Source organism: Staurois parvus, unplaced genomic scaffold, assembly GCF_062004578.1.
Source record: "Staurois parvus isolate SC_StPar_1 unplaced genomic scaffold, SC_StPar_1.0 ptg000237l, whole genome shotgun sequence".
NCBI lineage: Eukaryota > Metazoa > Chordata > Amphibia > Anura > Ranidae > Staurois > Staurois parvus.
The window spans coordinates 418,104-442,062 of NW_028318033.1; the positions used below are offsets into that span (position 1 = coordinate 418,104).

Consider the following 23,959-nt stretch of genomic DNA (forward strand, 5'->3'; position numbering starts at 1 on the left):
CCCTAAGGCACGGGTGTCAAACTGGTGGACCTATAGCTGCTGCAAAACTACAAGTCCCATCATGCCTCTTCCTTTGGGAGTCATGCTTGTAACTGTCAATCTTGCAATGTCTCATGGGACTTGTAGTTTGGCAACAGCTGGAGGGCCTCCAGTTTGACACCCATGCCTTAAGGGAACAGGGTCACCTTAAGGCAACAGTGCTAACCTTTCAAGAGTGTTAGTTACAGATGTGTTGCTACTTCAGATTTAAAAAAAAGTCACAAAGCAGAAGAAACATTTTTATTTATTTTTTTTCCCACTGCTTTTAACAAAACCGCTCCTTGCTTGTATCCACTTAATTTTTCTCTATTGTCTTCAAAAGATACACACAGAACCAATTCCACAGGGATTTGGGTGTCTCCTCCTTCTTTGACAGCCCCGTTGTGGCAAAGCATGTTATACACCTGCAGTATTCTTTGTCTTTACTGAAAAGAAGCAACATGTATTATTCTGCCTGGCGAGGGAATCCTGCTAGATACAGAGGTTACCAGTTTTGGATGTTCTACTGCAACACAGAACACGTTTTGTAGTATCTGTAGAAAAATTGCACAGTTTTGTAAAGATGAACTTTTTCCATCATCTAGGCTTTCTATTCTAAATCAGGGCTGGGTAAATCTCAGGACGCAGACAAAAAGAAAAAAAAAAATCTTTCCCTGACCGAAATGTCTTTTTATTTCTCCCTGTTTTCTAGGTAATATGAGTGGCTGCAGAGTATTTATAGGGAGGCTCAGTCCTCATGCCCGTGAGAGAGACGTGGAGAAGTTTTTCAAAGGGTATGGACGTATCCGGGAGATCAACCTAAAGAGTGGATTTGGATTTGTGGTACGTTTTAACTGACATGCAAAAATGTCTATATAGTTTTGGATTTATAGAAAATGTTTCTGCTTTAGTCTCTAAATAAGAAAGGTAAAATAATTGCCTTGATGACAGCCCACACCCTCAGGGGACCCTAGAAAAAACATCTGTAATTTTGAAGATTAGCAAGTGAAAATGGTGCCTCTACTATCAGTTTACATTTCTCCCCCATACATGTTACAAGGAAACGAATGATGTATTCCCAATGTATGTTATATGGTGGAGAACAGTACAACAAACTGGCATAAGCAAAATTGGAAGCAGATGTCATTTTCCTAAAATTGACACACTGCCTTCTATTTTTACACGATGCTTTACTGCTGTTTTACATGTTCTTTTCCCATGATGCTCTTTATAGAGAGATGTTGCTTTGCAACAGCCGTTGCCAGGTTTCTCACACCTGAGGTCTTATGGACCACTTCTGCTCCGTAGGCAGAAAACTGTTTAATTTGAAAAAAAGAAATGAATTTGAGATGCTGTATCTGCTGTTTGATTTATTGTAGGAGTTTGAAGATCATAGAGATGCAGATGATGCTGTGTATGAGCTGAACGGAAAAGAACTGTGCAATGAAAGGTATGGTCATGTTTGCTGTTAAATCAGCAGGGGCATCAAAGTTTGAATTGGCATTCACAACACAAGCAAACCCGTCTCAGTTGTTCTATTAATGTCTGTATAAATTGAGCTTTAATGTTAATGCAGTTTTTTCCATCATTCAAGAGTCACAATTGAACACGCCAGAAATCGTAGAGGAAGAGGAGGCATGATGGGAGGTGGAGGTGGAGGGCGATACCCAATGCGCTTTGGCTACCGTCAGTCTAACAGTGGTGGACCCAGGTAATATAGCTGTTCAGCTTCAAACTTACTCCATCCATAAACTAATATTTTTCTCTTTCTATAGCTGTTTGCCAGATAAATCACATGATGACTTCTTATACCTCTCAAAAAGTCTAGTGACGAGTTACCAGTTCTGTCTAACTTACCCATTCATTATAAAGCCAATTAATTGTGCCAGGGTCCCATGGAATCTGCCTATTGTGGAATAAGCAGGCTCTGTCCGTGCCGCTCTGTATAAACTGAGCGGACACAGACCGTTCATCCGCCCATTCTGCAGACAGATCTCCTACTGAATATGAAGTTTGCCCCATGTGAAATTGGCCTTTTATGTTTTAGTAACAGAAGATAAGGTCTGCAGTATGAAATGCAATTATGTGTATTATTCTGTAGGTATGGCCCCCCAGTTCGTACAGAGCACAGGATAATTGTAGAGAATCTTTCTTCCCGTGTCAGCTGGCAGGTGAGCATAATTCTAACCTTTAAAACTGAACTGTCCATGAAGAAAATGTTATATACTTTTAAAGGTTAACGCAATAGGCACATATTCACATTGCACTGAGAAACACCTTTTTAATATTTAAGAAAATTGCATTTCTGATCAGTTACAGGCGTCCGTTTCTTAGCATATTACATTTCTATGCACAGCTGAGCAATTACAACTTTCAGGTTTGTTTATAAGCCCTTAAATACCTCTGTCTTACTAGCTTATATTAACTTTGAGTTACTTGCATTGTCCCATACAGTTCTTTTCCAACTAAAAATACTTCTCTAGTTCCACAGCTAACCATAATGTACCGTTTCTGTGGACTCTATAATGCTTTCCTGTATAACCCATCAAGTGCTGTAATACGTACCAATGATTTTAGATCCATGGGAGATTCATAAGGGAGTTTTCGATGCAACACTTTGTACCTATTGTCCCGCTCATTGGAGTTAAGCCTAGCTGCAACAAAAGTAAAACATGACTTAGATGTTTAATCACACGTTTTTCTATTCTTTGTGAATGTGTGCTGCCTGCATTTACCTTCATGTAATTACAGTTCTTTTTCCTGTTGTACAATTTATGACAATTTATGTTGTATTTTCTTAGATCAGTGCAGACCTTTTGGTACCACTGTTTAGCAAAGCAGTTAATGTTGGCTGATACAATTACAGAATCTTCTGAGAAACACGGAATTCACGAACTCTTGGAAGCAATCTGTAATATTAGACAGTAAAGCATATTACAGTTTTGTATATAATTAGGGTTGATTTACTAAAACTGGAGAGTGCAAATTCTAGTGCAGCTGTGCGTGGTAGCCAGTCACCTTATAACTTCCGTTTGTTCAATTAAACTTTGACAATAAAACTTGGAAGTTGATTGGTTTCTATGCAGAGCTGCAACAGATTTTGCACCCTCCAGTTTTCGTAAATCAACCCTATTGTCATTTCTTTGATGCAGAGTTCAAGCCCTGATTTAAATGTTACTTTTGAAGTGAATGTGTCTTGGTGTTGTTAAATGGATCATATTCAAGCCCCTCTTTAGACATTTTAGACCCTGTTCTGTAACAATAAAAAATTGCCCTGTTCTGTAACAATAAAAAAAAGACAAACCTGCTTAACAAAATGGCACCTAATTACTTGTTTATATTGGAGAAAAAAAGAAAACGATGACTTAAATGGCTCCCTGTTTTAAGATTACATTTTGTTTTTTAAAAAAACGAGGTGATTGAAATGGACCTTGCTTTAAAATGCAAGGTCTACTTATTAGAGCTAGGTACCCTCTCCCTGTATATATCACTGTATGTTAGAAGGGCAAAAATGTACCTGTAAGGAAAGGGTTAGAATACATACTTTTTCTTACCCCCTTCTGCTCATGGCTTTTAGATGAGGGTGACATTGTGATCCTTCCATCGAGATCCTGAGGTTGAAGTGGCTTCCAAATCTTGCAAAAAGACATTCTTGCACTGGCCTGGACTGTCTTTTTGTGAGATTTAGGGTGCTCTTCGTTCCACAGGAATCTTACTGGAAGAATGGTGATGTCATGGCCTGCAATGCTGAAGATGGGGTAAGGTAAATGTTTTAACTTTTTTGTAGTTACAGGTACATTTTTGCCCTTCTAATAGTGATTTATACAGGTTGAGGTTACTCAAATAAGTGAATCTTGCATTTTGCTGCAAGGACTGCTTTTAGAAGCCTCCAGAGCCTCACATCTGCTGAAAGATGTCCTTTTTAGACTTTCTTGTCACACAATCTGCCTGTATGTGCACTGCCCTGACTAGCAAAATCGAGAAATATTTGCTTGCATGTTGGACGGCCATGAAGGATAAAATCTGCAATGGTACATTTATGCCACTGTCAATTTCTGTTGATCTCCAAACTCTACCAGAGTCAGCATGATTCTGTACCAGTTAGACCTGTCAGACTTGGCCATCACAGCGAATTGCCACATCTGTTACAGATTGGGTTGCTTAATAGGCAGAGGTCTCTGGTAGTTTGGGTAACCTTAGGGTTAGATGCAGTGACTTCATTGAGGAAACTACCAACTAACTGTCTCAGTTGTGGGAGTAGTAAAGTGGGGAGTTGTGGCTATTCCCAATGGAGTAGGTAAGTAACTTAAAGGGCACCTGTGCACATAAAGTACAGTAGCTGCAATCGCTGATCTGCTAATTCAAGCTCTTGGGCTGTTATTACTGATCCTAGATTTTATTACCTAGCTGCTGATCTGGAATAAGTATAAGCAATTCAGACTTCAATAATGCATCCTTGTTCCAGGTCAGGATAAAGATGACAGTCCTGGAACTTGCAGTTTTAAAAGGCAAGTCAGCATTGGCAGTTTCCATATATATGTCCTCTCAGAATCACTTTTAAAGTCGACCTATGCTGTTTAAAAAAAAAAAAAAAAAAAAGTCAATATGGTAAATATTTAACCCCCAGTAATTGAATTTGCGAAACAGTTGAAATTAAGAAAAATGTTTCGTCCTTTTTTTTTTTTTTTTTTCTTTGACTATAGGTCTATTTTAAAAAAATGCCTTCATTATCAGTGTCTGCCAAAAGCTAAATTGTTCTGGATGGATTTGAGTTCAGGTCTCCCAGTTCTGTATTTTACCCTTTTGGCAGTCAGTTTTGATATATATTTTACAAATGTTGAAGTGCTTAAGAAATGATTTCTGTTCTGAGGATGGCTGTTTCCAAAACCACACAAAAATATTAATGCGTTTAAATAGTGTTTTTCATAAAGTTACACATCTTCCTTTTGTTTATACCCATAATAAACTGATATTGATCCATCCTGTGTTGTAGTAAATATTTTTTTTCACAATCATATATCTAACCAAGTGCATTTTGAACCTCTTTTAACAGCCTTTCTTTGGGTTAAGCCTCGTTTCTCTTGTGTGGAGGAGAGCCCAAGAATTTTTGGTTTGCTAATGGCTGAAATTCTAGGGCTGGGCCTGTTCTGAAGTTTCCTTTTGGTTCCTATCACCCTCCCGCTTTGCCGGTCTAGATCTTGGTTTTCCCAGGTTGTGCAAGAGTGGCTAGCTCAGGTCAGCTTCAGGTTCTCTAGCCACTTCCAGTGATTGCATCCAGTGGTTTCAGGGTTAACGTCACTCACTTACTGAGACTCTGGTGCTCTCCTGCTGCCTTCCACCCTTCTCATTGTAAGTGAGTTGCTCACAAGGTCATCTAGGTTATGGACAAGCGGCTCTTTGCTTAAGGTACCTTCGACCACTGATTGTGTACTGTGGTAAGTAAATTGGGTTTGAAATAATAATATAATACCAAATTTTAAACTCGGACACTAGTTAAGTATATGTATCAATCAGCTTGTTATACAAAAGAGCTACAATTTATTATATTTCCATATGTTTGTATTTCTCATGTAACATTACCTTAGTTAAGTCTGTTTTATCAGAATGTTTAACATGCTATCCTGTGCTTACACTGCAGACACCTAATTCATCAGTATAATATACATTGTAGCTCTCTTTTCCCACATGACACTAACACTGATTTATTTTAGGATCTTTTAGTTAAAACAAGTTTCCGCCACCTCATTATCAATATTTTCATATTTGTTTCTATATAGTAAGATGGATAATTATCTTGATTTAGGCTAATGTGTCTCCAATTGTTACAGGATCTGAAGGATTTTATGAGAAAAGCGGGAGAGGTGACTTATGTTGATGCACACAGGGGTAACAGGAATGAAGGGTATGTACTTGAATTCTTTTACCTGACTTATTCTGTGGTGTACATTTAATTTTCATTAACTGGAGTGGTGATGCCATCTTCTATATTATGAAATCAGACCCTTGACCAGGGATATATTTTTCATCTCCACGGTCAGTGCCTACAGGAGTATTGGGGGATACTGGCAAACAAATTTTGAGCCAGCCCAGTATAACCCCTCTTACTTTCAGCGTACCTTTTGTATTTTAATAGTGTTCTAAGAGAATAAATGTCTTTTCTCTGCTATGCAGAAAAAAGTCTAACCTATTTGTTGTTCTTTTTCAAGATTCCTATTGCATCATTGCTGAGCTGGTCTCTCTACACAGCTACCTAGGCTGGCCTTTCCTTGGCACTTGGGAGTGCCAAACTCTGACCCTGCTTGAATGAATGCGCATGGCTAGTCCAGGCCCTGACCTTTGGGCACTGGGCTTTGTGTTGCGGTGGTTTATTTTAGAGTGTACTGAGTCAGCTACACAGTGCTCTGCAGGTCTCAACTACGTTTTCTCCATCTTGAGGTGCAACATATCGGACCCTAGACACATGGAGATCAGTCCTGCTGCCTTGGGTGCCTCCAGTTCACTATCCACTTTCTGTTTCTGTGCTATCTGCAGTGTTCCTTCTTAGGTGTCTGATGTTGACTGCCTATAATTTTCCCTCAGCTTTTTTTTTTTTTTTTTTCTTCTTTGCTGGCTTTGGAATCTCAATACAGCATGGCCTCCTTTTTTGGCTGTACCCTAGGAGGGTTTCATCGAAATCATGGCAAGATTTTATGGGCTGACCACAGTGATCATAGGTGTGGTTCCATGTCTCGTCCTATAGAATCCTTATCTGATCTGCTAAAAGTATTAGTAGCCTCTGAGCCTTAAGCAAGCCATAGGAGATGCAATTTTATTTTCTGCAACCACGTATTGCAAGAAAGAAAATCCGGTAGTGTTGATGGGGAAATCTGTCCTGCAGCACTATTGTGTTCTGCCTGAAAGGAGCCTTCAATGACAGCAGAACACAATGATCACATACAAAAAAATCTGACAGGCTGGTTGTACTGCAGTCGTTCGATGTGTCAACTTCAGTACAACCAGCCTGCCCATAGATGCATCAAATCTTGGTGGGTCCCTGCTGAACCAGCCAAGCTTCCATCCATCTACGGCCAGCCTTGGCCATCAAGAGTTTCTTGAGTCTCTTAAATTCCCTAACAGGCAGGCCTCTGCCATTACTCCTAAATTCAAGAAGACCATCTTGGCACTTATTGACGAGGCATGCGCCTCCTTAAGGCGGCTGTAGCTTCTACTAGTGCTGTTCCCATTGTAGGCTTCTTTGGGGTCCTGAAGACTGCCAAGACTTTTCTGATGCACCTTCTGTGTGCCATGATCTTTTTTTTGGAGACTGGCAGACCCTTAAACTGTGTACCCCCAGCTTGGCTATTAGCCTTGTACCTGTTTGAGGAGGACTTTGTTAAAAAGGGGGCTTGCCCCATCTGTGGAAACAGCAGTATCTTGTCTTAACAAAGCTTTACCTATCCCAATGTAGGATACCCCCTATCAACAAGGCTCTTTTTGAACTTTGTTCTGTGGCAGGCCCTGTACTGCAACCTGTTTTGGTCTTGTCCTTCATCTGCCAAATCCTTGATGACTTGGATAAGGTCATAAGAAATGTGATTTAATATGGCAGTTGATATATAAATAGAGCATTTGGAGTTCAATGCCTGCTGCTTTGAATTACAGGCTTTCAGAGTTACAGCAAGACGTTCCTGCCTCTCTGGACATCAAGGACATATACTTGCATGTCCTCCTTTTTTCTTTGCACCTGCAGGTCCCCAGCATTTCCATTCAGCATATTTATTGCACCTTAAGTATTCGCCAAGCTGTTGGCTCTTGTGCTAGTCTTACTGAGCTCCCAGGGCATCCCCTTTTGTGGGATAATTGAACAACCTTCTGTTAAAGCAGGGGTGTCAAACTGGAGGCCCTCCAGCTGTTGTGAAATTACAAGTCCCATCATGCCTCTGCCTTTGGGAGTCATGCTTGTAACTGTCATTCTTGCAATGCCTCATGGGACTTATAGTTTGGCAACAGCTGGAAGGCTGCCAGTTTGACACCTGTGTGTTAAGGGAACAGTGAGTGCATGCAGGTAGTATAGCCTGGTTCGCCCAGACCTTGAAAATGCCCAGCTCCTCTGGGCCCTAAATCGTCAGACGTCAGTGCTGGGATTGATTCATCACTTGGATTATATATCTGGGTCTTATCCTAGACACAGCCCCCCCCAGAAGAAACTTTTAATTCTCTGCTCCCAGGCTCGGACTCCTCAGTCTTGGAGTTGCCTGACTCTTCGCATCCTGCATGAGAGTTCTGAGGTTGATGGTAGACTCTTTTTTTTGAGGAAGTTCTGTTTACCCAGTTCCACTTCAGACCTCTGCATCACAACACCCTGTCCTTGTGGAACAAGGCAGTCTAGTTTTTTTAACAAACCATTTTGTCTGAGACCGATGACCAGGTAGTTCCTGGCTTTGTGGCTCAACAATCTAGCTCAGGTCAGGGGAAGTTCTTCCTTCTTATGTCTTGGAAGATCTTAATGACAGACGCAGCTAGTCGGGCTGGGGAGGGGTCTGTCAGTACAATGAGTGTCCTACAGGGCAGGTCCCCCCGCAGGTCCACACAGCGGCTTGGTTCTCCCGGCTGTGTGGGTGGTTTTTGAGCTTCCCTCCAGTGGGCACCTTCTTCACTAGATATCCTGACCCTCTACTTTTCCATACTTTTGGTGAGTGGTTTCCTCCAGTGGCTTCCCCCGGCTGTGTGGGTGGCTTTTTGGTTTCCATACAGCAAGTGCCTCTCCTGTTGGTCCCGGATCCTCTCAGTCTCTGGCCAAGAAGTGGATTAGAGATTATCCATCCAGGACTCCCTCACAAGGTCCACAGGCGGCAGCATGCTTATATTTAAGTGGATATGTTGTTTATCAATAAAGCTTTCTTTTTTATTAATTGGAGTTCTCTTCATTTTTCCTGTCAGCAGTATCTGGGGGGCTGAGAATAACTGGGGAAGAGACTGTAGTAGGTCGAGTCTCATGACAGATCGGCTGCAGATTTCACCAGGTAGATTTCATCTGGCAATCTATGCGTGGACTCTTTCCCACTTTCACCAATTAAGGATATATGGTTTCTTTTATCATGAACTGCTGTAGCATTTGTTATACACAAGGACTTCTGTGACTTTCACAGGTGGGTTTGTGCTTATTTTTGTTTACAGTGTTTTATATTAGGCTGCATTGATGCTTCTAGCTGCATATACCCCTGTTGTGCCTTTAGTCCTTTCTTTGGAGTCAGTGATGTTGGCTTGCTCCCTTGTTTGCTCCCCCATCACTCCATGTGATCTGAATTTTGTTCTCTGGGCATTCCAAAGACCACCGTTTGACCTTTCTAATCTCGCTCATAAGGTTACATTTCTGCTTGCCATCACCTCTGCAAGGCAAGTGTTTTAGCTGGCTGCCTTATTCTGTGAAGATCCCATTCTGGTCTTACACAAGGACAAGGTGGTGGTGTAGCCCAGAACTTGCTTTCCTGGTAAAGTAATTTCAGCCTGTCACATCAACCTGGACATCTATTTTTCAGTCCCTCTGTCTTGCTGCAGTTCATTATAAGATCTTCCTCCTTTCTCTAAATATAGTATGGGTATCAGTTTGTTTATTTGTAGCCACTGCGTCCATTAGAGAGTGTGACTTTGTCCTCATAAAGGAAAACCTGCATTTCTTTGAGCTGCAGACTGTCCTCAGTTTTGCTTTTTTTACAGTTTGAAATCCATTTCTTTGAGTCAGTTGAGGGACACAGGTCTCATCACTGATATTCCTCTTGGTAATGCTTTGTAGATCAGAAAGCACCACTCCAAGACCCTAATGCGCCAGATGCTGACCTCAGAAAGCTTGTCCTGCTCGATACAGCACACACACACACACAAGCCGAGGCCACGCACTGACATCACACCCTGTAGTTTAACAATGCTAGCTTCCTACATAGTCCCCGTATGTGGCTACGCTTCTCACTCATTTCACTCCCAATTGGGCTTTGTCTTCATCACTAAGCCCAATCAGGGTGAAACACATCGGAGAGGTGTGGCCATAAGCAGGGGATGTGTAGGAAGCTAGCATTGTTGGATGAACTACAAGGTGTGTCATCCATGTGCAGCCCGGGTTTCTGTGCTTGGCAATGCTTTGTCACAAAACTGAGGCTTCCTCAAAGGAGGAGTGGTTATACTGGATTGGCCCGGTGTTCAGTTCTCCTTTAGGCAGTGGTATAACCCAGCAGTCTCTGAATTCCTGTTTCTCAGTGGACTTCAAATAATAGATTTTATGTTGAGTACAAAAATCCCACTTTTGTTCTGAAGTGTGTTAGGCAAAATTGTGTTTACCTTGGCAATAAAACCTGACTCCTAGGACATATCTTTGCCTATTAGCTAGAGCACTTGGGCAGAGTTACTGGGAAGATGATTTCCCAACTCTGACACATTCTTCTGCATATAGCGCTTGAACTTGGAATTTGCACCGTGACTGCCCTGGACACTCTTATGATGCTCAGGTATATAAAAATTAAATGCAGGTAACTGTTGTCATCCTTTGTCATGTTGTCAGTTTCTGATTGCATGTTAAATCTCAACAGATTGTGTATCTAATATTAGCACAGTTAGAAATGTGACTGTACTTTTTAAACTGGCCATAAACGGATTGAAATTCGTATGGTTTGGCTGAACCAGCTGAATTTCGATTCCCTCGATGGGTAGGCTGGATGCCTTCAGTATAACCAGCCTGTTGAGGCTTTTGTGGCCCAATCACTGCTTGCATAATGTATGGCCTGCCTTATGATGACTCAAAACAACCCCCATATACAAGTTATCGCTGCCACACCCTCAGCTCCATTATGTGTAATGCAGGCCAGAGATTATGCAATTTTTTTTTTTTTTCCCCTTCCTGCAACCTGGAAGAATCCCTCCTGTAGAACAATTGTGTTCTCCCAGCAGGGAGCCGTCTCTGCTGGGAGAACAAAATGATTACTGCTAGTGGCTCTACTGTTGGTCGTGTTGTCAATCTGCTCGTGCTCTAGTCGCTCTGTTTGCCTAATATTCAGGTACTTAAAATGTTTCTGTTGTTAGGGTTGTGGAATTTGCATCCTATAATGATATGAAGAACGCTATCGACAAATTGGATGGTATGGAGCTTAGTGGTCGTAAAATAAAGCTAACTGAAGATCGCAAGAAACACAGGTAAATTTCATCTTCCTTTTTCTTTTGTGGTTGGGGATATTGAGGCTTGGTGTTCTTCTTAGCCATGGGTGCAGTGAACTAGTAAATTGCACATTTTGCAAATCTGATACAAACTACTCCACCTCCACCTAAGAACGGTACTTGAATCACCTCCACCAGATCATCCCCCGCAGTTATCACCTTTTGTATCACCTCCCCCTTCCTTTAAATTGTAAGCTCCACGAGCAGGGCCCTCCTATTCCTTCTGTACTGAAATGTATTGTAATTGTACTGTCTCCCTTATATTGTAAAGCGCTGCGCAAACTGTTGGCGCTATATAAATCCTGTATAATAATAATAACTAGCTACCCTTTTGCGTTTTGCTTTCCTTACTGGAAACTTTGTTCATGTTTAAAGATGTAGAATTCCAATTTCAAAAAAGTTGGGATGCTGTGTAAAAATCTACATAAAAACAGAATTCAGTCATTTGCAAATCTCATCAAACCACATTTTACTCACATTAGAAAATAAAAAACATTAAAGTGTTTAATCTGAGACTATGTACCATTGTAAGAAAAAAGTAAGTTAAATTGAAATTGATGGCAGCAGCATATCTCAAAAAAAAGTTGGGACAGATTCATGTTTACTACGGAGTAACATCCTCTTTTCTTTAGCAACACCCTGTAAACATCTTGGAACTGAAGAGACTAGTCACTGGAGGTTTGGGAGAGGAATATTGTCCCATTCCTGCCTGATATAGGATTTTAACTGCTCAATAGTCCTAGGTTGTCTTTGTCGTATTTCTTGCTTCGTGATGTGACAAATATTTTCATTTTGGTGAAAGATCTGGACTGCAGACAGACCATTTAAGCACCCAGACTCTTCTACTACGAAGCCATGCTGTTGTCAAAGATGCAGTATGCAGTTTAGCATTCTCCTACTGAAATATGCAAAGCCTTCTCTGAAAAAGACATCTAGATGGGAGCCTTGTCATTTGCAGACAGAGATTTATTTTGATGATATGTACTGTAGATGAAATATTGCTGACAGTCAAATCCTATAGGGAGAAAGCGGAGAGGGGTGTTGCTGTGCCACTCTTTGTGTGTCTGTGGATCCACACTGCCCAGCTTAGGAGTGCCCCCCACAGCACCCTGTTTACTAAGGGCTAGTAGGTATACCCTCTAATTTAATAAATAAAAATAGTCTTTACAACCACTTTAATTTGTCCAGGCACTTATATTACTACTTTATTATAGTCACATTTGCCTGGAATTTGTAGAGGCTTTAATGAGCAAGGTGTCTTTTTGTTGCCAAGGATAGAAATGGTTGCTCTGACGTGTATGTTGTGTTTTTTTTTCTTTTATTATTAAAATATATAGATAGAGCAAGCGCTTGGCCCCTTACACTATGTGACTTTCTAATGAGAGCAAAAATAGGGCGAGTTACAGAAGTGTTCCAGTTAGTGGTGCACTGAAATGAATATTCTGTTACCAAAACCGAAAATTCAGGATGCACTTGGCCGAAAACTGAAACCGAAATGGACAGTTTTTAAAAACATTTTTGGGAAAAAAAACAATATATACCCCAATTTTTATTTTTTCTTTGTAAAATATGAAAGATGTTACGCCGAGTAAATATCCAACATGCCATGCTTTAAAATGTGCACGCTCGTGGAATGGCGTCAAAGTACGGTACTTAAAAAAATTTCCATGAGTGACACTTTCAAAACTTTTACAGGTTACCAGTGTAAAGTTACAGAGGCAGTCTAGTGCTTGAATTATTGCTCTTGGTCTGACATTTGTGGCGATACTTCACATGTGTGGTTTGAACACTGTTTACATATGTGGGCATGGCCTACATACAGTCAGGTCCATAAATATTGGGACATCGACACAATTATAACATTTTTGGCTCTATACACCACCACAACGGATTTGAAATGAAACGAACAAGATGTGCTTTAACTGCAGACTGTCAGCTTTAATATGAGGGTATTTTCCATCCAAATCAGGTGAACGGTGTAGGAATTACAACAGTTTCCTTATGTGCCTCCCACTTGTTAAGGAACCAAAAGTAATGGGACAATTGGCTTCTCAGCTGTTCCATGGCCAGGTGTGTGTTATTCCCTCATTATCCCAATTACATTGAGCAGATAAAAGGTCCAGAGTTCATTTCAAGTGTGCTATTTGCATTTGGAATCTGTTGCTGTCAACTCTCAAGATGAGATCCAAAGAGCTGTCACTATCAGTGAAGCAAACCATCATTAGGCTGAAAAAACAGAACAAACCCATCAGAGAGATAGCAAAAACATTAGGCGTGGCCAAAACAACTGTTTGGAACATTCTTAAAAAGAAGGAACGCACCGGTGAGCTCAGCAACATCAAAAGACCCGGAAGACCACGGAAAACAACTGTGGTGGATGACCGAAGAATTCTTTCCCTGGTGAAGAAAACATCCTTCACAACAGTTGGCCAGATCAAGAACACTCTCCAGGAGGTAGGTGTATGTGTGTCAAAGTCAACAATCAAGAGAAGACTTCACCAGAGTGAATACAGAGGGTTCACCACAAGATGTAAACCATTGGTGAGCCTCAAAAACAGGAAGGCCAGATTAGAGTTTGCCAAACGACATCTAAAAAAGCCTTCACAGTTCTGGAACAACATCCTATGGACAGATGAGACCGAGATCAACTTGTACCTGAGTGATGGGAAGAGAAGAGTATGGAGAAGGAAAGGAACTGCTCATGATCCTAAGCATACCACCTCATCAGTGAAGCATGGTGGTGGTAGTGTCATGGCGTGGGCATGTATGGCTGCCAATGGAGCTGGTTCTCTTGTATTTATTGATGATGTGACTGCTGACAAAAGCAGCAGGATGAATTCTGAAGTGTTTCGGGCAATATTATCTGCCCATATTCAGCCAAATGCTTCAGAACTCATTGGACGCCGCTTCACAGTGCAGATGGACAATGACCCAAAGCATACTGCAAAAGCAACCAAAGAGTTTTTTAAGAAGTGGAATGTTATGCAATGGCCAAGTCAATCACCTGACCTGAATCCGATTGAGCATGCATTTCACTTACTGAAGACAAAAAGGGAAAATGCCCCAAGAACAAGCAGGAACTGAAGACAGTTGCAGTAGAGGCCTGGCAGAGCATCACCAGGGATGAAACCCAGCGTCTGGTGATGCCTATGCATTCCAGACTTCAGGCTGTAATTGACTGCAAAGGATTTGCAACCAAGTATTTAAAAAGTGATAGTTTGGTTTATGATTATTATTCTGTCCCATTACTTTTGGTCCCTTAACAAGTGGGAGGCACATATGCAAACTGTTGTAATTCCTACACTCTTCATCTGATTTGGATGTAAATACCCTCAAATTTAAAGCTGACAGTCTGCAGTTAAAGCACATCTTGTTCGTTTCATTTCAAATTCATTGTGGTGGTGTATAGAGCCAAAAATGTTAGAATTGTGTCGATGTCCCAATATTTATGGACCTGACTGTATGTGTTCACCACTACACATTTTGCACTGTCCCTTTAAAAAAAATTGTAATCGCTTTTATTCCTATCACAAGGAATGCATGCACCTTATGATGGAAATAATTAGTGACCGGTTCTCTTTATGGAAACACATGGGGTCAATAAGACCCCACATCTCTCCTCACCAATGTAAAACATTAGATCAAAAAAAGCATTGATCTAGTGATTTAAAAAAAAGGGCATAGAGATGAGTGGAGACCATCTTTCCTTTACTTATATCTATGCCTAGCACCGGGATCGTTTGTTGGTTTCTCCAGGTAAGGCTGAGAACTACCGAGCAGTGAGGGGGCGGGGTCATTTTCGGCACTTGCATCGGTGCTTATTTTTATATCGGCCAACAGCCGATAGGGGTGTTTTCAGATGAAATTTTGGTGCACCCTTAGTTCCAGTAAGTGGAATATCTCAGATTGTCACTTTTCAAAACTGTAGAAGTGACAACATACAGAAATGCCGCCATGCATGTTATTTCTATAGATCACTGCATTGATTTCACCTCTAAATATGAGGCTTTAGATATCCTCTTGTGCATTCTTTACTTAGAAATGTTTTTTTCTCAGAAGCAGGTCCAGGTCAAGAAGTTATTCCAGGTCCCGAAGCAAGTCGAAATCTCGTGGCTCTTCTCGTTCTGCCAGCAGATCCCGATCTCCTAGTCGCACACCTGAAAAGAAATACAGTCAAAAATCTGGAAGTGGAGAACCATCCCAGAGTTCTCCTAAGCGACAGTCTCGTTCCAGTTCCCCTGAAAGCCGTGATTGAGAGATCTTTGATCTTGTATTGTGTGTAAATGGTGAATGAGGATTGTGCCCTAGGAGACAATATTGGAGCGAGAGGTGGCGTTCACTATTTTATGTAACCAAAGCGCCTGTTTATTAAGGCTCGAAATGGTGGCCTGATGCTTTGTTTTTGTAAATATGTGATCTGACCCTTCTGCCTAGAGCATATGAAGGCAGTTACTGAATCCAGCAAATAGAACCCATTTGAAATGAATTTGCTTTTCACTGTGTAGAATAGAGGAAGCTGTTTGGATACTTGTTCATTTATTTCTTTTTTGTTTATAAGTTAGTGTAGTGTTAGCATTTAATATTTTCATTCAAATTGAATACTGCCCCGTAATTCTCTTCTGTGATGAAATACCAGAAGATTTTCTATTTCAGTGAACATATTCAAGAGGTTAAAAACATAAAACCACTTAAAGTAAGTTAAAAGCAGGTATCCATCTGTTCATATATTCATAACCAAAACTTATGTTGTGTGTATGTTGTCATACTGACTTTAGTAGGTGTTGTGTGTGATGAATGATACTTCAATTAAATGAATACAGAACCCTTATCTTCACACAGTCTTCTCAATTTATAATTCTTCTAGACTACTCCCCCCCCCAAAGTAAAACAGTTGAACAATGTGCAGTGGCTGCCTTCATTGTTTAGTTCATTGTATGTGGGTACATTTTTTGTTTGCTTTTGTAGTGAGTACCAGTAGGTGTGCAATCAGGGAAGGTAAAGCCTCAGTACATGATCCTCTGCTGATTCTTACTTTTTTTATTATTTTTTTTACATGCTTTTCATTATTCAAAATATTCTGGTAAACTAAGCTTGTGCAAATATATTTATGTTCCCTGCACTCTATGGACTTCATTTATTTAAATATTGCTATTTTTTAAAAAAGAAATCAACTGTTTAATCAACTACATGTTTAAATGAAAACAAAAAATGAACCACTTATCAGGTTTAAAAAGAAAACATCAGCTTTCAGTGCATTACTCACCTTTTGTCTAGCATTGGTCCTCTTCTAGTGTAAATGATGACCAGCATTGTTGAGGCCACTTCCTGTGAGCTTGGGCTGTCATTGACACACCCCTGGGGGTGCTTCACGGTGTTAGCCATGGCTCAAAGTACACTACTGAAGAGTGGCACTTTTTAAAAAAGTTTGAGATGAGCTTTAAAGAGACCATTTTGCTGGACAAATTCTTAAGAATAATCTTTCCTGTAAGATTATATGTGCTTTTACCTTGACATTTAACCTATGTGCAGGTTATTTATATGAAAAAAGCCTCCTAATGTGGACATCCAACTGCCCTTAGACTGCTGCTGCAGCCCCAGCACACTCCAGAGCTGTCAACTAAGCAACCCTCTCTAGTTTTCTCCTTCGCTCTAGCTTCAGCAGCTAAGGTTATGTAGGGAGGCAAAGGGAGTAGTGAAGTAATAAGGGACTACCAGAAGAGTAGAGGGATATCATGTGCAAGGAGAGAGTGGGTTGTACTAGGGCAGGGGGTGATCAACGCGTGGCCCTCGACCTCAAAGCAGGAAAGCGCATGCCCGAGGTCGGCAACCCATTGACTGTGCTCTGGGCTTGCCAACTTGCCATCCCAGAGTATCAGAGTGCATCAAGCCAGCAGAGGAGGAAACGGGCACCGCATAAATCACTGCTTCCTCTATTGCATCGGCTCCTGTCCCAGGCGAAGTGATACCAAGATACCTTTCTAGCACCGTGGAGATAGAGTGCTGCCAGCAGAGGCTGGAAGAGGAAAAGAAGGTTAGCGTATTAAACACAAACACTGCACTTTTGCAATGGGTATATTAATACCTAAAAAAGATTAACAACTTTTAGGCTGCTTTCACACTGATCTGCGGGTGCAGCGCAGTGCACCTGCAGGTTAGTGGCATTGAGCCATAAGTCTTCTATTACTGCTTTTAGTGTGTTTTCTGAAAACGCACCAAAACGCCTGACTGCAGGAGTTCTGGTGCACCACATTCGCAAGATACAATAGAAGTCTATGGCGAAGGGCAGCTAACCTGCAGGAAAGCCGCAAATGCACTGTGCTGCACCCGTGGTGGGGGAAAACTGCAGTGCATCAGTGTGAAAGCAGCATTATAGGGGGGCTCAGAACAGGAAGGGCTCATTTATATTTTTTTATTATAAATATATATTTCTGTGCTCCCAATGAAAAAAACGTGCATAGCATATTCACAATAAGTGAAAATGTAGCTGCTGGCACCAAGTATAGGATACACTGTATTCATAGAATAAGTAACAAAACTGCAGTACTAAAAGTGAATGCATATACAGTTGTGTCCAAAATTATTCAACCCCCAATGCTGTAAAGGGGTTTAGGGACTATAGTGTACATTTGGAATTGTATTCAGAATCAAATCCTACAAGGACGTTGTAACTACCCAAATGCAACTAAAATGACATCAATTGTTTATGTAATACAGTAGTAAATGGTTCTTATGTGGTTTCTTCATTGCCACAATTATTCAACCCCTTAAAGACTACCACTCTGAAGAACAGAGGTTCATACAGGTGCTTTCCATCAGGTATTGAAAACACCTGTGGATGTCACCGAGCAGCAATCAAGCATAATAAGCACCAATTAGGCAGCTTTAAAATGACTGTGATACTCAGCTCCTTCTAGACATTTACTGGTGTGGTTACAAACATGGTGAAGGCAAGAGAATGGTCCAGGAAGACAAGAGAAGAGGTGATTTCTCTTCACAGGAAGGGCAATGGCTATAAGAAGATTGCAAAGATGTTAAACATACCAAGAGACACCTTAGGAAGCATCATTCGCAAATTCAAGGCAAAGGGCACTGTTGAAACGCTACCTGGTCGTGGCAGAAAGAAGATGCTGACTTCGACTGCTGTGCGCTACCTGAAGCGTAGAGTGGAGAGAAGTCCCCGTGTGACTGCTGAGGAACTGAGAAAAGATTTGTCAGATGTGGGTACAGAAGTTTCAGCCCAGACAATAAGACGCACACTGCGTAATGAAGGCCTCCGTGCCAGAACTCCCAGGCGTACCCCCTTGCTGTCTCCAAAGAATAAGAAGAGTCGACTGCAGTATGCCAAAAGCCATGTGGACAAACCACAAAAGTTGTGGGATAGTGTTCTGTGGACTGATGAAACAAAATTAGAACTGTTTGGGCCCATGGATCAACGCTATGTTTGGAGGAGGAAGAACAAGGCCTATGATGAAAAGAACACCTTGCCTACTGTGAAGCATGGTGGAGGGTCAATCATGCTTTGGGGCTGTTTTGCTTCTGCAGGTACAGGGAAGCTTCAGCGTGTGCAAGGTACCATGAATTCTCTTCAGTACCAGGAGATATTGGATGGAAACGTGATGCAGTCCGTCACACACCTGAGGCTTGGGAGACGTTGGACCTTTCAACAGGACAATGATCCCAAGCATACCTCCAAGTCCACTAGAGCATGGTTGCAGAGGAAAGGCTGGAACATTTTGGAGTGGCCATCGCAGTCACCAGACTTAAATCCGATTGAGAACCTCTGGTGGGACTTAAAGAAAGCAGTTGCAGTGCGCAAGCCTAAGAATGTGACTGAACTGGAGGCCTTTGCCCATGAAGAATGGGCGAAGATACCCGTAGATCGCTGCAAGACACTTGTGTCAAGCTATGCTTCACGTTTAAAAGCTGTTATAACTGTAAAAGGATGCTGTACTAAGTACTAAGATTGAATGTCACTTGGGGGTTGAATAAAACTGATAATGCTGTGAGCACAGAAAAGACATTTGTGGTTATTTCATTATAACTGTTATGTTATATTTGTCTGACCTACAAGTGCCTCTTTAATGTAAATGTAAGCAAGATGACTGAATGATCAAAAGCAATGTCAAACTGGCCAAAACACTCAATTTCAGTGGGGGTTGAATAATTTTGGACACAACTGTATTATAAAAAAACATTTCAAAGTGTAACAAAAGTCTGTAGAATGTGAATGACTGACACCAAATATGTGTATAATGAGAAAATCAATGATCCTCTTCCCCAGTAACGTGTAAATGAAATCGCCACGTGCGAAACACCAGTAAATCTAAAGGCTTACCAGAATTCCTGTAACCCTCATAACAGAAGTCAACAAAGGCTTTGAAAGACAAACTACAGCTGGCAACCGATTATCAATAGATGTGAAACTTCAACTTTTCACCGATGAATGGGTAGTAGGGACCTAACACTCACATATAGGAGGAAAGAGAAGGCTCCAATAGTGTAAATCCAATAAAAAAAATTATATGAAGAGTCTAAAACTCACATGAAGATCCTGTATAACAGGCAATCAGGATAAAGCTCTGCCAGGCTTCATTCACCAACGTTCCACCACTAGCAGGAGTGCGCAGGTACATGGCGTGACGGCCTTTGGCTCCACCCAACATGTTTTATTATAAATTATATCATCTGCAGTTTAGGGGGTGGAAAAACACCATGGTTGAAACTTTTTTTTTTACCACACATCCCCAACCTCTGGTACAGCATCAGGCGTCGCAATGACAATCCCACCCCATGCTGCCTCGCTGTCAGATTCTGTTTTAGACTTGTACAGGACACATTTACAGGAACCAATCCTCTCCATTTTTCTCCTGAAAGCTGGTTTCTCCTTCTCTCCCTCCTGCCATCATTCAGCATTTGAAGGAGGAAAATGATTATTTTGTCCCCCCCCAAAAAAACTATTGAAATTCTGAACAATTTCATTTGATTGTGGCCTGCAACCGGTGACCAATTCACTTAAGTGACCCTTGCTCTTCAAATATTGAGCACCCCTGTACTAGGGAATTGACTCTTCCTGGTGTAGTTAACTGTTCTAGCCAGTTCAAAGGCACATTGCAAGTGAATACAAAATCATTTATAGAAAGGAAACTACACTGCAAGTAAGCATTTAAACTACTATTTTAAAGCAGTTCTATGGTCACACCATACACTTGCATTTTAGAGCATCGGCATTGTAGTAACAATATAAATGAGTTCTTTTTTAAAATCCAATATAAGCTTACTTGGAAAAATCTCCTTTCATGTTGTAAATGACTCCGCCTCCTGAAACTCCTCCGTTCGCCTTGGTTAGAAGGCAGGCTTTCTGAGTTTTGTGGCACGTCAGTACGGGCATAGTAAACGTCTTATAAATCAAAGAAGTAAATGTTTGGGCATCTTCAAAAGGTAAATTTAAACTCTTAATAATTATTAGGATAGATTGGAGTAGGTTAGAAATAATTGAAAAATGTGACAAATGTATAACATTAAAATATGACCATAGATAAGCTTTAATTTAGTGACCGGGTCTCTATAAAAAAACAATCCTGAGTCAGTGACCTGGAGTGAGCATGGCAATGCTGGGCAAAGCCCAGGTTTACTTGTATACTTGTCTTCAGTCACCTTTGCTTCTCCTCCATGCTGCTTTGTTTGGCTGCTGGGAGCAGAAGTTGCACTGTGAGGCCTCATTCTTACCATACGTGCATAAAAACTGATGAGAAAAAAAACGTGCAGATTTGACTTGCACATGTTTGTTCACACACGTGCATATTTGTTATGTATGTGCAAGGACACAAAACAAATATTTTGTATGTGTCCTGTTCCCACCACAATGTTGATGCCATGTTCGTTTTTTTTTTCACACAGAAAACTGCATACATATTGCAGATCCCTGAGCAGATAAAATCTGTACATGATACCAGTGTATTTGCTGTCGCCATCTCCAAAAATCACCCAGGATGGAAGGAGTTTTCTACTGCTTTGGGCTGCTCCCAGGGGTGGCCAGAGGGAGCACCATGGGGACTAGGCAAGGGAAAGGAATATATCCTTCAATAGTTCTTAGACCCCTGGAACCTTTTCCATCCTGGAATCCCTCCCTAGCGAGTACCTCGCAATCTAGTTTATGGCCCCCAAGTGCATTACTTTACATTTCTCAACATTGAGGTCTACTTTATAGGGTTTCTATATCTTGCTGTGAAGTAATTGTCCTGCTTCTTTTTTTTTTTTCTTTCATCAAACATTGATATTGAGCTATTTATACCAACGTCTATATCATTTATGAATAAATTAAAGTGGTTCTAAAAGCTGAAGGGCTTTTTTTTACAGCAGTAAGGTGGATATAATAATTTCCCCTTTCAAAGGTAAAGAATTCAGTAGTGTACTTACTCATTCTTAAACTGCTGATTGGACAGTGTAGGCGGAGCAGATCAATTACAGTTTAGAGTTGCTGTGGTGTCATGACTCAACTCCAGTCTGCTGTCTGGACATTGGTGCAGCAGTCTTGATGACGTCTGCCCACTCTACTCTCTTCCCCTGTCGGAATGCTTGCATGCATCACATCTAATTAGCTATAATACAACCTCTCCCTCATCCAATCTGAGTGCTTCTGTACATTAGGATTGCAAATCAAATCCAGGCACTTAAGTTAGTTTTATTAACCACTTGCCTAGCGGGCACTTTTACCCCCTTCCTGCCCAGGCCAATTTTCAGCTTTCAACGCTGGTCCACTTTGAATGACAATTGCACGGTCATGCAACACTGTACCCAAACAAAATTTAAATTTTTGAGACATAGAGTTTCTTTTGGTGGTTTTTAATAGCCACTGGATTTTTCATTTTTTGTTAAACTAAAAAAAAATTGAATGTTGAAAAAAGAAAGTTTCTTAGTTTCTGTTATAAAATGTTGTAAATAAGTCAGTGATGAGGAGGCACTGGTAGGCGGTACTGATGGGCATTGACAGGCATCACTGATGGTCACAGAAAGGCAGCATTCATGGCACTGATAGGCGTCACTGAAAGGCAGCTCTGGTAGGCAGTGGTATATGGCATGGGTGGGCACTGCCAGTTGGCACTGATGGGTCTACACTGATCATCGATGCTCTGATAATCAGTGTAGATGTCCCTTCTGAGGACTGCCGCTTACCGGCTCTCCTGCCAATAACCGGCATTTCCTTGTTTACATGCAATCAGCTGTGATTGGACACAGCTGATCACATGACAGAGGCGACATCATCGGCTCTATACTGTGATCGGTGATCCACTGTATCCCAGGGACACAGCGCACAACAGATTGCTGTGCTGCGTTCCCCCAGGGTGCAGTTAGAGTGGGAGGACATCATATGACGTCCTCCCACAACGAGAGAACCGCCGCCAGTCCGTCATTTCCTTATATGGCTGGCAGGAGGCAGTTATAGAATGAATTTTATGATTTGTTAAAGAATATATAGCTGCATTCATTTGTGGCTGGCATTAAGAGGGTGCACCCAGCACACTGGTTTTCCAGAGTATTCTGAGAGTTTGTAGAATACAATCTCTATATGAATCTCTGTAAACAGAGCTGGCAGTGGATAGAAGGCGAAACACTTCTGTGAGTTTGTAATATACAGGTAACTTTTACATAAAATGTTCTGTAAACAGGTTTTTTTCCCCAGTAAAGTAGGTAAAATCCTACTTCAGCATAACTTTTTTTTTTTTCAGTTTTAAATACTGCCAGATCTTGCTACCTGTGTGACCAATGAGAAGTTTTTGGCAGATTTGAAACACTGCCTGTGTTTCATGCTTTACTCTTCTTTCTGTTCTGACACTTAGGGGGTTATTTACTAAAACTGGTGATTGCAAAATCCTGGTGCAACTGCATAGAAATCAATCGGCTCCCAAGTTTCATTGCCAAAGCTTAATTGAAGAAGCTGATTGGCTACCATGCCCAGTTGTACCAGATTCTGAGTGCACCGGTTTTTGTAAATCGACCCCTTATTGTCCAAACAGCAGGAAATGAGGGTAATAATTAACAGGGACAAAAAAAGATTTCTTCTAGAACATTTTTGGTTGCTATCTCCGTGTCCTCTTCTGGAGCTCCTTATCACTTCTTGACTGGTAAGATTTTCCATCACTTTCAGTTCTACAAAACCCACAAGCAAACGTACCCCTGAAACATCTGCACCACAAAAACTGTATAAAAATAACTTTATTGTAATGTACATGACATTATGCAAATGTAGCACACCCACAAGTATTAAACAGATTAACCACTTGCCCTCCTGAGGATTTACCCCCCTTCCCGACCAGGCCTCTTTTTGCTACTCGGCGCTGCACTAATTCAACTGATAATTGCGCGGTCATGCAATGCTGCACCCAAACGAAATTTACGTTCTTTTTTTCACACAAATAGAGCTTTCTAAGGTGGTATTTGATCACCTGTGCGCTTTTTATTTTTCACGTTATAAAAAAAAAAGACCAAAAAGTTTGAAGAAAAACAATATATTTTACTTTCAGCTATAAAAAATATATAGTAAACTCAAATTCAGTTATAAATTTAGGCCAAAATGTATTCTGCTACATGTTTTTGGTTAAAAAAATCCCAGTAAGTGTATATTGATTGCTTTGTGTGCAAGTTATAGCATCTACAATATATGGTATAGATGTAGAGATAATGGAATTTACACAGCTTTTACTTTCTGACTGCCCATCACATTTCTTGAGATGCTAAAATATCAGGACAGTACAAATACCCC

General features: G+C 41.0%; 1 protein-coding gene and 2 long non-coding RNA genes across 5 annotated transcripts in view; 1 reads left to right on the forward strand and 2 right to left on the reverse strand.

Annotated features, from left to right (window-relative positions):
• The window catches only part of LOC149460005 (serine/arginine-rich splicing factor 5-like), a 31,233-nt gene extending 14,915 nt beyond the window's left edge, over positions 1-16,318 (forward strand). For 2 of the 3 annotated variants that reach the window (XM_089680209.1, XM_089680210.1), the window contains exons 2-8: positions 731-861; positions 1,398-1,468; positions 1,613-1,729; positions 2,120-2,189; positions 5,847-5,920; positions 11,068-11,178; positions 15,256-16,318. In XM_089680209.1, coding sequence (XP_089536335.1) covers positions 736-861; positions 1,398-1,468; positions 1,613-1,729; positions 2,120-2,189; positions 5,847-5,920; positions 11,068-11,178; positions 15,256-15,454 — 768 coding nt within the window. In that variant the 5' untranslated portion in view covers positions 731-735 and the 3' untranslated portion in view covers positions 15,455-16,318. The remainder of the gene's footprint in view (positions 1-730; positions 862-1,397; positions 1,469-1,612; positions 1,730-2,119; positions 2,190-5,846; positions 5,921-11,067; positions 11,179-15,255) is intronic. The other variant, XM_089680211.1, reaches the window with a different exon arrangement.
• On the reverse strand, positions 265-3,659 carry LOC149460006 (uncharacterized). The gene is made up of 3 exons (XR_016313160.1): positions 2,754-3,659; positions 2,584-2,672; positions 265-572 (listed from the first exon to the last, which is right to left on the reverse strand). It is a non-coding gene; the product is annotated as an uncharacterized LOC149460006 (long non-coding RNA).
• Positions 4,518-15,665, reverse strand: LOC149460007 (uncharacterized). The gene is made up of 2 exons (XR_016313161.1): positions 15,192-15,665; positions 4,518-4,591 (listed from the first exon to the last, which is right to left on the reverse strand). It is a non-coding gene; the product is annotated as an uncharacterized LOC149460007 (long non-coding RNA).
• Positions 16,319-23,959: the final 7,641 nt, after the last annotated feature.